This window comes from Onychostruthus taczanowskii, unplaced genomic scaffold, assembly GCF_017590055.1.
Source record: "Onychostruthus taczanowskii isolate IOZ18803 unplaced genomic scaffold, ASM1759005v1 scaffold1, whole genome shotgun sequence".
Classification (NCBI taxonomy): domain Eukaryota; kingdom Metazoa; phylum Chordata; class Aves; order Passeriformes; family Passeridae; genus Onychostruthus; species Onychostruthus taczanowskii.
This window is the reverse complement of record NW_024496525.1, coordinates 17088119-17105482: the sequence shown is the minus strand read 5'-3', so window position 1 is coordinate 17105482 and position 17364 is coordinate 17088119. Positions and strand designations below refer to the sequence as shown.

At 38.3% G+C, this 17364-nt stretch overlaps 1 protein-coding gene across 3 annotated transcripts in view; it reads right to left on the bottom strand.

Moving 5' to 3' along the window:
* Positions 1-308: 308 nt before the first annotated feature.
* The window catches only part of MIPOL1 (mirror-image polydactyly 1), a 160860-nt gene continuing 143804 nt past the window's right edge, over positions 309-17364 (bottom strand). For all 3 annotated transcript variants that reach the window (XM_041401737.1, XM_041401728.1, XM_041401745.1), the window contains one exon: positions 309-5883. In XM_041401737.1, the coding sequence (XP_041257671.1) occupies positions 5817-5883 (67 nt within the window). In that variant the 3' untranslated portion in view covers positions 309-5816. The remainder of the gene's footprint in view (positions 5884-17364) is intronic.

Here is a 17364-nt window from a genome sequence, read left to right as displayed (position 1 = left end):
CTTTTCAGTCTATTTTCTTTATTGCCTGGCTTTGCACTCACCAGCAAAGTTAGTACTTGCACATCACAGTATATAATAAGACTAAGAGAAAAGCATTGCAGAATTTGGTCCCACTATTACTGTGTTCCATTAATTTTACAATGAAGTCTTGGCTACTAACATAAAAGCCTAAATTCTGAAAACACTTCTGGCTTTGTATTTCTGACATTTAGTTGAATAGAGTTACCAGGTACATGTTACCTTGAAATTGATTTTTAATGATAATATTTTATAATTAACAATAAAAAACCACACTCTGCACCCAACTTCTTTTGTAGACTATTTTAATAAAGGGATTATAAAATACAAAAGAGAGAGAGACAGGTAACCTGAGATGCAATTTTGGAATGCAAACTTTTAGTTCAAATGTGCAAGCTCAAACTTAACAAATGTTTAAAATATTTGAGTTTGTCAAATGGTGCCAAAATAAACCATGTCTTTTCTAAAGACTACATATTTAGCTAGGCACTGGCAATGTAAATCTTTCAACCATTTCAAGTATTTGTTTAAAAGCCTCCCAGAACACGTGGGTTCCCAACAAAACTGAAGAATGAAATGTTTAGAACACTGCACCTCAACAGCTGACTTATAATCGAGCTAATATGAGAACACTACTTTGTCTTTTTGAACTTGTGAATACATTTTATTTACCAATGCATGAGAAGAACAAACAGAGAAAGTCCAGTTCTGCAGATCTGATGTGAAATGTTGCAGCGATAAGAGTCAGCCCATGTAACACTGCGATCACAGCAAGAGAAACTGCCCAGCAGTGATTTTCATGTGCCTCACAGCTGATTCTTGCATGAGAGGAAAATCTTCAGCAGTAGAAGTTAACAAGAAGAAAACCAACAGCCTTATTCTAATTGAAAGAAATAAAGGCACAGAGAAATCCTGACATTTAGATAGTAAGTTCATTTGTGTACATGGATTAAAGATGTTACAACACCTGGTAAGACTATATATAAAGTCAATCTTGTAAAATGTTCCTGATTTGGAATAAACAAATAAATAAATGTGTATATGACAACATACTGACATCACCAAACATCATTTCAATATGATAGCTTATTTATAAACGGTTTTCATATTCCTTAACATTAATGATTAACTGATGAATTTTACTTTGCCATGAATGTATTTAAAGAGGAACCAAACAAATTCAGCTACAGGACTCACTAACAACAATGAGCTGGATTTAAACTTTTCAGTATCAGCAGTTTTCCCAACACTAGTACAGAAAGCCATGCCACCAGTTTTCAGCTGTGGGCTGCATGAAAAATAGTACTAAAAGACTAAAGGTCCACAGTTCTTTTCTGTTAAAGTTGATTTGTCACAATATTGTTAATTAGTGAGGGCTTAGGGAAGGCTTACTAGGAATATAATTACAGTGCTGAAAAGCATTAATAATGCTCTTATCCCGAGCCAACATGATGCTATTTACATATTTTACCCTGGCATATACCAGAAATGGCTCCCAATACATAACGTGCTGCTGGATCACCAAGAGAAAGACACAAAATCTCACAAGGGAAGAACATTTCTGAGTACCTCTTCTATTCAAGACAGTAGGGACCCTAATTTGACCAGTAATTACAGCTGTCACCATAAGATTCACCTATGGTGAGCCACCTTTCATCATGAACTGTTTTTCCATCAGGAGGGAAATGAATTGTTACTCCTGGTACATAATCGGACGCAATCTCATCTTTCTCACATATATTAGGACAGAAGTGACAATTGCATTTGTCTGCTGTATGGGAGCAGGCTTCTTTTCACTTTCAGAGCTCTGCTCAGGCACCAATCAGTTCTCAATGAATAAACCATATGATAAGCCCATTAACCCATGTTGTCGTTATCACCTCTTTCTACTGACCAGAGCAGATTTTCTGCCCTCATTAGACTGAAAGGCTAAAGTTAGGCTGGGCTCAACAGGACCAGAAGTTCTGCTGAGGGCACTAAAGGCTGGGCCTCCACCACCAGGCCTATGTGATTTATGCTGCTCACTTCAGCAGGTGAAGAAGTGAAAGTGTTTTGACATTAACCACATAGATACTTTTGCAAACACCCTGGAGGAGCCCGGGAACCTCTTCAGGGACTGCATACCTTTAACGACAGTCACTAAGGAATTTGCCAAAGACCACACACCAGGTTGTTAGCAAGGAAGAGGGAGAACTCAACTGTTTTTGAATCTTTCTACTCTCAACATAGAAAATTTCCCATGATCCTTCCTGAAGAATAAAAACATTTCCAGCTGAATTTTAAAAATCAACACATCTGATTTAATTACAAAGAAAATACATTTATCCACATTTGTCATTTATGACAAAACACCCTAACCAAAATTATCTCTGAATTCCAGGCTGCTTGGTGCAAGACAAAAGACAGAGTCAGTAACTATTTTTTCACCTTGGGTATAACGTGTCAAAAGGAAAATTATGGAGCAAAACTATAAGTTAATTTTACCAAATCAAGTATTACCTGCAATCAGATGTATCTGATATCAAGCCTGCTAGGTGGCTTTTGCACGGCCCATCCTACTTTTCCAAACAAAGCCAATGGACACAAGAGGCTGGAGGTCAAACAGTCTGGCTGTAGGAAGCCTGCATTCACAAGATTATTCACTTGGACACAGAAATACTTGGGGAAAGGTGAGGAGCTCTTCACACTCCAAGGGGAAGGAGGAACTTAGCACATTCATGCATGGAACACAAGCTCTGATTTAGTAAACTTGCATTTTCAAAGTAGCAAACAGCTTTCTCATAAAAGCTACCTAGCAATAACTAATACTTTTACACTGAAAAATAGGTACTTCAAAGTTAAATTAAAACAATGTGTAAGAATAAATGTTTCATTCTCACAGTGAAGGAAAAGCTACCTTATTGTCCTACAGGGATCTTTGTCCCAGAGTCCATGTTTAACTTAACTAAGAAATCACCTTGAAGAGGGGGTTAATTTGGAGATAGCAGTATTTCGTGTCACTGTATTCAGCATGGAGATGCTGATGATACTTTGATACTGTGAGTATTACAGAGGAGCTGTGAGAAGAGATGGAATAAGAGCTCAGGGTCACCAGGGAATGCTAAAACAACAGGTGACATTCAGTACCCATAAATGCTGTGTTATTCAGAAAACAGTTCTGTCTTCATACAGGCTACAATGAACTCTGAGCTGAACATTACAACTGAGGAAGGAGATCTAGAGTAGTCATTTTACTACAGAAATATGAAAACCAATAAATAATCTGTCATAAAGCAAGTCCAATGCTAAAAATGGTTACAAATAGCACAGAGAAAAAAACAGACAACATCATTATGACAACCATTAAAGTCACATTTTGTCTATATCTTGAACACTAGGCACAAACTGTGTTGCATCTCAGTAAAAACACTGCAGAGCTGGGAAAAAAAAAACCAGATTAGTATGACAAGGCCAATTAAAAACATGGGGCAGATCCTTTAAATGAGACCAGGGGTTCTCTCTGGAAGAGAAAAGTTGGGGAAATGATGCCAAATATATAAAATCACATGGGACGTGGAAATATGAACAGGGAATGGTTCCTCACCATTTCTTTCATACAAAAACAAGGTGATAGCAAATGAATAGAGCTGGTTCATAAGAGAAAAGGAAGTATTTTTTCACTCAATGCATCATTAACTGCATAAGACCTTGTGAAAGGAACAAGTAGGTACAAACAATTTTAATGGATTAAAAAGATAGACCGTGAAAAAATGTCGCTAAATACAAAGACACCACCTCTGGCTTAGAAAGCCTCCAACTAACAAATTGCTGGGACACCAGTTGGGAGTGGTCACTAGAGCTGGCCTGACTTTATACCCTTTCCTAAGCATCTTCTGTTTGTTATTGCCAAAGGCAGTCTGGGCTTTGGTCTAGCACAGCATGGTAGTCCTTACATTTTTGTCTCTATTTCTTCCTCACTACCTCCTTACAGCAGAAATGGCTCCTGACAGCTCAGGAGATCTTGCCACCCACTTTGTGCACAAAGCTCAGTGAGGACAATAGGACAAAGAGCTGTTGAGTCACCCAAAGAGCTGAACAGCAGCACACGGGAGATGGTGAAGGGGCTGGAATCTGGGGGGTGGCAATCCTCTGGTTTGGAAGCATTAAAATTTTTTCCCACTGAATAGGTGTGGGGGAGAGGCTCCAGACTCACTGGCTATCTTAGGATTGACCAAAGGTCAAAAAGGAGCACTTCAGAAGTTTCTAGAACTGACTTGGGTAAATGTGGCTTGGATGGATGCTACTTATCTCCCTGCAAGAGGTTAGGTTTGGTCAACTGAAGCTAGGAGGGGCTTAGGTCTGCAGACGAAGAAGGTGTAACATTTAAGTGTTTGAAAGAAAAAACACACATTAAAATGTCTCTCTCTACACCTAAAACTAAAATTTCATTTTCTCCAGATAGACTGCACTATCACAATGCCTGAACAAGCAAACATTAAGAGGCAAGACCATGTAACAACACTAAACACAAAGTAAAGCAGACAAGTGGAAGCCTCAGGAGCTACATCCACCTTGCCTGAGTAGGCTGGTCCTGAGGAGACACTAATCTCACTAATCACTAAGCTGGCTGCTGAGATTCTTTATTGAATTTGGGGTTCTCAGAGATTACAGCTGCTTTCTTGAGCAGGATTACATGAGTACTGGCCTGACTGTTCATACAGGGAGATGGTTGGGTCACAAACACAACTCTAAGTTCAACTATACTGTATCGTAGAGTATATCATGTCTGTGTACCCCAAATTTCTCCTCAGCTCTCAGTTTCTCCCCTCCCTGTCAGATTCTATGCTTCGGCCTCTAAGTCCTAGGGCACTTCATGAGTACAAAAAGCTGAGGATTGACAGTTTAGCCTCAAACCCAGCCTGGATGGTACTCCTGCACTGCAGGGCACTCAGAGTCTTGTAGGAATGGGATGAGAAGAGGCAAACACTGAAAAGGTGAATTTTTAATTTGTAAGGTGCTTTCTGAAATCTGAGAGATTTCCCTCAGTTAAAAGGACAGAGGAGTGACTAAAAACAATACAGGAAACTTTCTCCACTGTCTGAGATACTGTACAGTGTCACAAGGCTTTCATGTTACAATTTTTTGTAGCTGTACTTCCAGTGAAACCTAAAAGTAAATTTCTTTTTAATGTACACTGAAAATGCCATGTACTAGCAGAAGCTATTCAACTGCTGTATAAAGGTGTACATTTATCCTGCCCTTTGATGTAGCCACAGTTACTACCTGCAATTCAATGGTCTATGAGTAAGGAGAAAAAAATATCCAATATACCAGAGCTATTTCTTGAATGCCAACCTACTTTATCAATTAATATATTTAACATACAAATATTGGACTATTTGCAGCCTCACAAATAAAATAAGGGACTTAAATATTGAAACTGCTTTGCAGCATTTTGAACCTGAAGCCTGCAGTATTTTAAAAAATGACCATGCTGTGCCTTGCAGCAGACTATAGTCTAACATGGAGAGGACAGACTGTTAAAATAAGCATCTACATAATTTTTCACAATACACTGTGCCACAATGCATTTGGTTAAAAACAAACACATGTTTGCAGTGAAACATTTTAACAAATCACAGAACTCAGCAGCAAAGTAGTTAAACATTTATGATTTGATTTTATCTCAGCTTGGAATGTCGCTGGAGTGTCCCACTTCTAACAACTGTTTGCTAAGTTAAGGCTTCAGTGTTTACACAGTGCTGAATGAAGCAGCCTGGTCACCAGATGTGAAAGCTTCCTTAGACTACAGCTTTCAATCAGATCACGGTCCTAATGGTCCCTGCTCCAACCTTCTTCCTCAGGACGTCCACCAGCCTTTCCAACCTGAGAAGGGGCAGGGGAGAGGGAGAGGAGAGAAAAAAAAAGGAAGCTAATGTTAGGAATGTTCTGGCTGAAAGAGACAGTGTTTGCACTGAACCAAGCTGTCCTGGTGGTGGTCACGCTCAGAAACAAAGCACTACTGTAAAAGACAGACATTAAGGGAAAATGCAGACAACTTGCGAAAAACTTTTTAACCTACAACCCAACCCATCTGCAGTCAGTGACATATATCAACTCACTTTTCCTTTGTAGTGCATGGAGTATCTGAGGTTCCCGCATGGCATTAACACAAAACCCTGTGCAGCAATCCTGTGGTACAATATACACTTTGGTGTAAGCAAGATAATTAATTTTTACACTTTTAAAAATATGGGCTGTCCATGGTTCTTGTTAGATGTAGCACTTAACGATTGTTTCCCCTTAAATAATATCTTGCCCATTATCCAACAGATATTTTTACTGTCCGGTTTATAAATTTATGTCTAAAAGCTGATGTGTTTTATGTAAAAACTTTTTCAAAATACTCAACAAGCCAAGTTTCTGAGGATGTAGATGATGATATTTTGAAGGTGGCCTGCGTGATTCTTGTGTCAATACAACTACAGAAAAATTAACAGTCTAAGTAAGTAGGACAGAGAGTTTCCCAATCCTCTTAGCTTTAAGGCACAGGCACTATAAACATGTTCAGTCTCACTGGCTTAATTTGATCTTTATTTTGTTAAAGTATGTAGACAAATGCAAAGGACTAAATTTGCTCATCATTTTGTATCTACACACATTTATCTTCAGCATTCCAGAAGTCATGTATTCAAGCTATTTCTTCAATTTATCTGTATTTTATGATATCCTTCAATGAAAACTCTCCCACAAATAAACTATCTGTATAAAAGCAGACATTGTGTGTAGCAGAACACTTTCAGAGCCATGTCCAGAATATTATACACACAGCTTCCACAATGGATAAACAGAGCTGCAGGTTCAAATAGCTGTATTCATTGTTACAAAGTTGACCATTTTTTTCTTATCTTGAAAGACAATTAAAAAAAAATATACCACATGAGAAATGCAGATAGGAAATAAAAATAACACAGCTTTACCAAAATTGCAAAATGCATTTTATCTCATGAATGCATTAGTAACTTCAGTGCACGTAAACTAGTCAACATGGATCTATTGCCACAAGTCATGACTAATGTGCTTGGTACGTATTGAAACACTCTTGTTTTCCAGGAACCACCAAGCACGATGAAGCTACACCTTTCATTGTACTCACCAGGTGACTTAATTCCTGAAATGAGATTAAGAATTCACCACCCAAATGTAATCATCAGACAGCAGGAAAAGTATGTGGAAAGTTCAGCTTGTTCTAGCTGTCGCACAGGGACTCTGAGGGAATGAGTGCACGGGTAAATAACTGCTGCTTAGGTAGCAACTGCTAAAAAACTGCTCCTCTCCCTTCAGTTTTCCAATAGTCACTTTTCCTTCTTAACCAACTAGTGCATTTCCCTCTGGTTTTGTAAAACAACATCTACTGCACTTTGTCTCTATAGAGGCAGCACCCAAACAGCCATATCTCAATGCTGTCAGTCCATACAAGTATAAAGTCAGGGATTTCACAAATTACTTGCTCCTGTAAGTTTTCTCACATGGATACATCAATGTTTTCTGAGTTCTAAGGATTTTAACTCAGTTACTGTTCAGTCAGTTTTGTCAGCCTCTCTTATTGAGAAGTTTCCCTGTTACAACTGCTGTCAGTCCATGCTCAATTTCAGAAATCAATGGCAATTAGTCCCCTTTCACTAGCTTGTGCATTTCAGAAGCACAGCAGCTTTCTCAGCCATCTTAACTCTTGCTGGAGGCCTCTTTCACACTAGCACCCTCTCTAATGTACTTCAGAGACATAAAAGCACTGGAGAAACATTTCAAACTGTTTGGACAAACAGAAGGTTTGGGCTGAAAATTGTTTTTCTGGGAGACAGCATAAAACCTGTAAAATCTGAGATCATGGCTTATTTAAATCACTGTTCAGTTAAAAAGAAATATTGTGTGGCTTATACAAGGCGGGGGGTGGCAGGGGGGAATGACTTCAGTAATTGAGGCTCCTTTTGGGGAAACACAAGTTGGATGTCACAGCTTACACACTGTCCTACAACTGGGTTTAGATGTGCACCACTCTGTGACCAAGCAATGGCACTGCACACCACAGCAGAACAAGTCAGTGAAAAGCTGCCCATGTTTGAAGAGAAATACCACTGGGATGAAAGTAGCTGTCTTCTGTTTAACCTTGAAACTGTCAGGCTTCATTGAAAATAATGAGGCTTAACAATCATAGTTTCTGCTTTTCAAACGAATGATGACTGAAATCATCAAAATGAGGTATTCCTCACCAAATACACACCATGCAGAGCTTATTTGCCTTTTGTTTCAGTCATATGTGGATTTTCAAATTTATTTATTCTTTATCAGAAGGAAAAAAAAGGTAGCAGTGGATTAAGATATTGTACTTTTGAAAGAGATTTAAGCAACAACGTAAAAGAGAAATGGTAGCAGCTATTTATAAAATAAAATAACAGAGGGCATACCCCTACACAGACACAAGACCCAATATATCACTGAAATCCCACTTAAGCCTACAAAATAATGCTATGTGCTGAATCAGTGGTTAATAACTCTTGATATATGCCTCAGGGGGCTTTTTGGAATGATAATCCTGGACTCTTTGTTCATCAAGGGCCCAACTCTGTCATCCCAACTCACACTAAGCAACATTTTCTTTGTGAGTAATAAAAGGCAGCTAAAAAGGCTCTCCGTGCCAGTGAGGTGCTACCTGTGAGGGGTGAGGGTGGCAGAGCCAGCCCTTGTTGAGAAGTCTTTGTGCCCAGCCCAGTGGGATCCAGCAGGCAGCTCCCTCTGGAGACTGAGCCCTTGAATGTGGAAAACTGCAGTAATAGTTTTGTACCTCAAGATCAGAGGTAACTTAAACAGAAGAGTGAAAGGTACTGGGAACCAGTCTCAATGTTTGCAGGGTTTTATTCAAAATATGGAAGACATCAAGAAAGCAACTTCTGTTACTTTGTGTAATTTTACCAAATTTCACTTAACTGAAAGCAGCACTGACTACATTTGATTGTATTCTAAGACAAATTCTAACCAATTCTAACATTCTAACAAATGACATTTGTCTTTTTGCTTGTGAAGAGTCCTCATAGGATAAGTTAAATGTGCAACATGACACTTTCTCCTGAGATGTAAGCAAGGACACTCATTGAATTTGCATCTCATGAAGCAACTAAATAAGTAATCTAAGATGAAAGTATTTGAGTTCATATTTTAGATCAGATGGAAGAATGATATGGTGGGTGGGCCAGTCTGTGGCAGTGCTGAAGGTCCAAATGTGCAAGGACAGACACACACCTTCTGGAATGCTTTACAAAGCCTCTTAAGGGCTCACTCCCCATTCTCACAGATTTCAATTTCTTCCTTAGAAATTTTTGAAAATTTCAGTAGATGACCTCCATTATTTCTTGGTTCTTCAAATACTTCTAGAAAATCTGTCCCTTAACAAATAAATTCTCTCAACAAATGCCACATCAGCATTCTTTATACAATTATTGTATGCATGCATGCAAAGTGAGTACAAAAGGACATATAAAATACACGAAAAAACTATGGACTCAAATGGATAGGTACAACTTTGGTTTTATTTCTACTGATTTACATATATCCAAAAGTAAAAAGCAAAACTGTCCAGTGCTTTTCAAGATAAATGGAATTTGCATTGATGAAAAGCACAAAGATGACGGCTAGAAATATTTTTAATATATACTACATACTTCTGTAATGCTCCCATGAAATGGAAAAAATAAATAAAACACACAATTTAGGAAAGGGACACCCAGTCCATCATTATTTTTAAGTTAGCAAAAGATACAATGTTAGAAGTCTTGAACTGCAGTGGCTTAATGCTTTCTCCATACAAATTTGGAATTAAGCAGTTTAATCTGTGTTCTACACAGAAATAAAAAGAATTCCATAAGGGGCTTGCTGCTATGATGTTACAGGTTTAATTATGTCCTTTTGAACATGTTGCTAAGCTTTAAGAAGATCCTCATCTTTAGAGGAAAGAACAGGAACACCTGAACAGGATCATTACTAGGTGAGTCTTCCCCAAGACAAATTCTCAACCATTCTCAAATTTTCTTCCAGGTATTTCAAACTGCGTTTCCTTGTCACCTGTGCACACAGCCATCAATGCCTGCATGGAGAGTATGTTGTTATGTGGAGTGCTCTTACACAGATCCTGAATTGCTTGGCAATCTGCTCTGACTTTTAGCAAAGCTCTACTCCTGTGAGTAAAAACAAATTTGTTTTAGACTTGGCCTCCATAAAGCAGACTTAAAATCCTAACTGACAGAGAAGTTTGCTCTGGGAGCCCAGAAGCTGAACAGACTGGTGCAAGTATGTTACCTACTACTCTCTACTGCTCACTCTTATGCACATTTTTGGCTTGCTTCCCTATTTCACATATTCTGCTAGAAGAAGTCTAGCTCTAATCTGTAGCTTGGGATCAGTAAAAACTCTGCAACTGTGTAAATCCACATGGGTTGGTACATCCTTTCACACTGCTCCACCTCTGGCCAAAGGAACTCACCCCAAAGACAACAGTTGTCTTTACTCCCAAGCTCTGAATATGACAGTTATACAGCCATGGAGTGACCTTCCTGGGAATCATGCCCCAGAAATAGATAAAATGGACACCCAACTGACAGAAAAGGGCATCCTTCAAGTAGCCCATGTCCTAATCTGCAAAGCAATATACAGACTAGCCAAAAACAATGGTTTCTACCTGCAAATGGAGGACTTAAGTGATAAAAACAAAATCTTCCTGGATTTTGAAATGCTATATAAAAGCTTATAAACCTTAGCTATTACCCTTGGTTATCTTTCCAGTAGATAAGATTAGGCTCAGGCTATGAAGATGGCCTTACTTGCATGATTTCTGGCTTCTTGTGGAATGTGTTTTGCTGACACTAATTCCCTTTAGAAACCAAGCTTTTGAAAATATATTAGATAAATAAAATGCATTGGATGAAAGCACTGCAAGCAGTTTAGCAGCAGAGTTCAGTGAATGGTTGTCCGGTGAGTGATCATACAAATAAATTCACTTAATTTAATTTAGAATAAAATAACTCTCTTCCTTTCCCTCTCCTTTCCTTCAGTTTTCCTCTTGGATAAACTTAATAAAATTCTAAATGGCATACTTGTTTTCAGGAATTTTCTACCAATTCAAGGAAACAAATGACATAGAGAAGAGAGGCTGCTGTGATACTGGTCTTGCCCAGAAACCAGTCACTTGGATAGGATCATTTACTCAGGAGGCTGGAACAAACTGGTTCAGCTTTATTATCTGCACAAGGGAACTGGACCCCAGCTGCTTCCCTCTCAAGGGAATAGCACTGTGCTAACACTGGGTGTTGGGGTGGCTTGTTCTCAGTTTCAAAATCTGAGGCTGCTTTGATTGAATAAAATACTTAAATACTGTTTTGAAGCCTGGTGTCAAGGACATGACCTTGCAGTGCATGACCTATCTACCGTGGTACACAGTCATCACCCTCTCACTCCTGGCTGATTCAGTGAATTTTTCATTATCCTTATTCCTCAATTCAGGTATTATTTTTGCCACCTCAAAACATGCCTTTTTAACAATAATGTTTTATCTTCTCAGTAAAAATCACTGCTCATTGAATTTAATGGTCTGTAACAATTCTTTCATAAACTATCATAGTGATAAAGACTACATGTGGCTCTAGTGCACAGGCTGCCTCCCTCTTCTTAAGCAAGTTTCCTCTGCATTTTTTGGATCAGGGTCTGGGTGTCTTTCTAAATGGCACGCTGGAGCTCAGCCATGGTTTTGAACCTGATGCTGAGTACAATTCATTGCCCTCTGTCAGACAAGTGGATGGACTGACTGGTATTAATGGTCCTTCCTGGTCTTAAAACACACACCTCAGAGACTGATTAAGCAGCATCAGTGAGCTCTAAACCATGGTAGACCACAGTGGTGAATCCAATCACTACAGGCACCGCTGCCAATTCCTGCCTGCCCAACACTGTTTGTAATGTCACTCCAAAAAGTATGTTCCATTAAATGTACAGGCCTTAAATTTGGCAGGGCAAACCATTCTGCCCCTGAAAAACACTGTAACCAAACAAGCATTCCTATTAAATCCCTTCCAGCATCTTCTCCACCCAAAATAGTAATTCTGTATACGATTAAACTTAGGAGCAAATACAGCCAGTTGGGCTCTTGACAGCAGACATATTTTAAAATAAGCCTGGCTTACACAGGCCTTGGCTAAAATATTAAACCTTTATCTGTGGTCCACAATAACTAATCTTGTCAAACTGTTTGCCCTCTACCTTCTGTTTGGAAGATTATGAGCTAGCTCACCATTACTATTCACCTTGTGCCATCACTAGCAGCAGGAAAAGTGAGCAGTAAACACAGTTGGTCTATTTTGACAGCATTTCACCGTACTTTGCATTGATGTAGATTGCTACACATTACAGAATAATACAAAATCAGGACTTTGCTTCTGTGCTGGATTTAACACCACCTTGTGAAAGGTATCACTCCTTTACTTTCAAATGCTTGCTCAGGACAGCATACACTGATTGCCAAAAATAAATGAGCTTCTGAGAAAGAAAAATAAACCCTGGAACAACTTCAGTACATTGAAATCTACAACATATCATAAAGACCAGGCTCTTATTTTTGGATGGGCCATTCACATCTGAGCATGTGGCTGATATTAGAGATAAAAAATGAACAATAGCTGAAATAGAGGATATACTGGCACATTTAAAGTCAAATTATACACATCAGATTATTTAAACAAATCTCCAAATTTCCCTTATCACTCCAGCTTGAATCCAACAGTTTATTATGGCAATTTAATGTGAAGTTTACTACTTATATTTGTGTCAGAAAAACATTTTCTATACCTTCTTCCATAAGCTTGAATTACTTTTAGCACTGACAAGTACTATTTCCACACATTTGGCGTCACAACTGTTCTCTTTTCTTAGGAGAAATCTTGACATGGGAACCTACTCCTTACAGTGTACTCCTTACATTTCCATGAAGTTTGTGCTGATACGAATAGGCAAGGATTTTCTTGTCAAAATTCTCCTGGATTTTCTTGTCAAAATACGTCCTGGCAGCCTGTGTCACCTGCTTACAGAAAACCAGCAGTTTTACCTTATGGTAATATGTCTTCCCCACAGAAAGTATTCCACCATACTATTTATTCATTCAAAGAATGAATAATGAACAATGAATAATTAATGAAATATTAATTCCTGAAAACTCCTGATGAACACCAGTCCACTGCTTTTCCTATGAACCTGTCTTTATCTCAACCCATGAGTTTTCCAGCTTTTACCCTACCAATTCCACTGGTGAGGAAGGGAGTGAGCAGCAGTGTTGGGCTTGCCTGCTGGCTGGGGTTAAACCACAACAGCTACTCAGGCTGTTTCCCAAGTACATCCCATCAAAGCACAGCTCTGACAAACTCCTCTTCATATCATTAACAAGAAAGACAACATGAACTTTTTTCTTGATTCCACAAGTATTTCAAAAAACCCAATGCAGACTTGATGGCTCTAAGCAGCTCTCAATCCTGTTCCACCTCCCTGAGGTGGTTCCACCTCTTGACCAAAATTAATCTGGAGCTCATGAAGACAAAATCCCTTCCTACAAACCATCATCAAATCCCTCCACAATAAAAATAGGTTTTACATAGGTTTGTTGTATTTTATCATCGGTGTGATATTGCCCAAACCGGAATGATGTCCATCACAGCATTTAGAGATCAAATAGCAATGGAAACAGGTATGGACGTAAAAGGAAAGCATTTTACTAAGCTCTTACTAGTGGAAAGTCCTTCATAATGGGCTCACACTGGCAGGTGAACTCTCTACCCCTCTGGTGGTTTCAGGACAACTCACACTTGGTCATACTTCTGTAAAGCATTTCCAGAAAAAAAGGCAGTCTTCCCTCAAAAACTAACAAAAAAAAACATGGGCAAAACACCCTCTCTTCCTCCTAATGTTTCCTTTGGTGGCAATTCTGCCTGGTGATGACATGAGTGGGACTGATCATAGGAGAAAAGCCTTTTAATTTCTGTTGATGAAAGCATAAAAATTTGGCTTTCTGTAAATATTCAAAAATTCTTCAAAAGCACAGAGTAAAATCTACAAAATGTCTTTTGTGTTAAGTGCATCACTTAGATATCCCTTTTATCTGATGTGCATATGTTATATCCCTTAAATAATTTATGATTATTTTATCGAGGATTGAAATAGAAATTATAGAAATACATATATTATGAGGCGCAAAGTAAATTGTTAAATAAAATAATTTTATTGTACACATTTCAATACCTGTATCATACACAATACCTGCAGTGTCTTTCATTCAAAGGCTGAATTCCGATACTTTCTGTGGGCAAGAATTCCATAATCTGAAGCTAAAATGATAAAATTTGGTCCTAAAGATTTATGCCTTCCAACAGCTCAATGTTTGGATCTGTATCCTTATACCCACATCACAGCATAAATGTAGAACAGGAAAGTCGAGCAACTTGCCAACAAAGCAACAGTGGCGATTATGGGGTTAAAGCTGTTGTTAGCTCTCACAAACACAGTTGATGCTGCCCTTCTACAAAACCTTGCTGAAACAAACACGTCTTATGGAAAAATCCGACTATTAATTAATGGCTCAGTAGTAGTAGTAGTAGTACAGAAACACAAATGGTAATTTTTTTCTCAGATAACAACCTCTGGTTTAGTAAAGGTATACTTAATTTTAAGCAGTGGGAAAATTTAAATGATTCCAGGTTTGCTTAAAATAAAATACTTTGTTGGCTTAGTCAGTTATTTCTTTTTGTTGTTGTAAAGAACTGTCCCAGCAATTCTCTAAAAGGTTATACGTAATTCAGAAGCTTCAGAAAGTCTGGGCTTTCTTTTTGAGCTTCTGCATATACATTTACAGTATTCAATCTTTTGCATATGTTAAGAAACAGTATGAGTATTAACAGAAAGAACCGCAGATTTATTTTTATTCCTTCAGCCAAGCCACAAATAAATGACTCTTGCAAACAAACCAAATACTATTTAGTAACGGCAATGTAAATGCCATGGACTTATTTTATTTGGATATAAAATATTAAAGTAAATGAGTATTTGCTGTGACACTCTTTTTATCATCTTAAAAAAAATAAAAACCAAGTCTGAGAAAAAGTTTTCTTGCTATTCTTCAAGAAGCACTCAATCTGCTGTTCAAAGTTATTTAATAATTTGTCATAGAATAGTTAAATATAAGCTTACAAATAATGTGTCAGCATGCTTCTTCCTATTGGGCAAACAACTTCAAAATCTAATTTGTTTGTGTTATTGGTCTTACTAAATATTAGTCTTTGCAAGTCTGGTTTACACCACTGTAGTTAACTATGCCAACATTCTGATTTTGTTCTGAAGTATTCCACAACAAGCTGATATTATACAATACAAGCCCAAGTGCTAGCTGATCCAGTTTACTGAGTGTATACTTAGTGTATTTTGCTACTGATAAATCAATAAAACCATGTTGTAATCTACAAACTTCCATCTCTCTGAAGCAGCTATAAGTAAACTGTAAATGAACACACAGGTCAAAAACTGGGATGCTGTGATTATGTTGACTCTGAAAACATTTGACTTTCATAGAATACATTTTAGTGTTTGAGAGAATGAAGTTTCAGCACTGCTTTTATTTTCGTGAAAGGCTGAGATAATAAATATTCAAATGACAATAAATATTTGTGTTTATATTGTAACTACCCATACTTTAACAAAACAATATCTGCACTGCAATCCACAATGTACAGAGGTTAAGTAAAAGTAAACCATAGCTACAAAAAGAAAATAAATACTTGTCTTTGACTGTATGTGCAGTTTTGCATTCTTCATCCATGTGAAACTCCCTGCAGCCAATGGATATCTTGGCAGTGCAAGGAATGCACAAAAGGCACACCTGTCATTCCCTTTGATTGGGATTTTTTTGTCTTCATTCTGTTAAGCGCACCACTGAGCATAATACTGGCACTGATCATAAACTGTCAGATGCTACAGGTCTCGCCATGATTTGTGACACCCAAAATATCTGGGAGAAGGATATCCCATAATCTGCTCTGGCAATATCACACATTATAATTGTATGAGGCTTTCAGTAGTGACACCACAACCTGCTCTATTAAGGGCACTAACTTCTAGTGTCTTGCTCCAGGCTGTTCAGAAGTCCACAAACTACCTTCTCTAAAATTAAGGCCACAAGTTTCTTTGAAGGTGATAGACAATAGCAGTGCTACCAGTTCTCCTTTTCAAGGCAAGCAGAAAAAATACTCCCAGTTAGAGCATTCAGCCAAGCCAAGGAAAACCTGGTTTTATCCCACATCTGCCACTTCTCAGTGGAACAGTACACACCAGGGTTGAAGACACTTCTACGCTTTTCTTTCTGAAGCTGTGAATTTCTACAGAATAAATATATGAAATCCTATCGGACCTGAAGGTGGGATTCTATGGGAGACGATCAAGGGTGCCCACCTGGAAAATGGGATATGGAAGTTCTGATACTGGTTTTGTATTTATGTTCAAGAGGCATTGGACAAAACTGAGAAAAAGCCCTAAAGGTAAGTGTCAGAAACAGGTCTTGTTTCTCAGAGATAAGTAGACTATTTGCTCCTCTCTGATCCAAGCAGCTTGCACTGTTTTCTGCTACATGGCACTGCTTCAAAGCAAGGAACAGGGAGCATCCAGACCAGACCCGTGTGGCTAAAATGCTTCTCTGAGGTGCAGGATACCTGAATCTCCACAGATGGAGGAGAAAACTCAGATCCATTCTGTCACACCCTGTTCCCAAACAACTACTTAGAAAACTAAGGGGAAGATGGGGGCAGATGCCAAGGACATTTTTGAAAGAAATGTCTGAGGTCAGACTGCTCTGCATGGATCTCTGAAACCAGTGTGCCTCACTCTGTCTCAGCATGTGCGTCTCCATTTGGGTCTCCAGGAAAATCAGGCAGAAAAGACAAAAAGTCAATAGTTTTATAATTTTTTTTTCAGTTAGGAGTTTTCTGCTTATGCTTATCCAAGTCTTCTATCCAAAGTGCTTCTTTGGGCAGAGAAGTTAATAGTATTAGTGGTACTGAATTATTAGGCACTCCCTCCATCACAGCCTGCAAATTTTTAGCTGGACTGCAACATGAAGTGCCCAATTAAAAAACTGGTGTAATTCAATAAAGACAATATAATCCAATAAGGAAAATACATTTCATTCCAGCTTTCCAGAAGTTACATACTTCCTTTTGTACAGTATGAATAATATGTTAGCCTTACCAAGGGAAAAACAATCTGCCTAGTGATACAGAAATGTGTAACGACAGC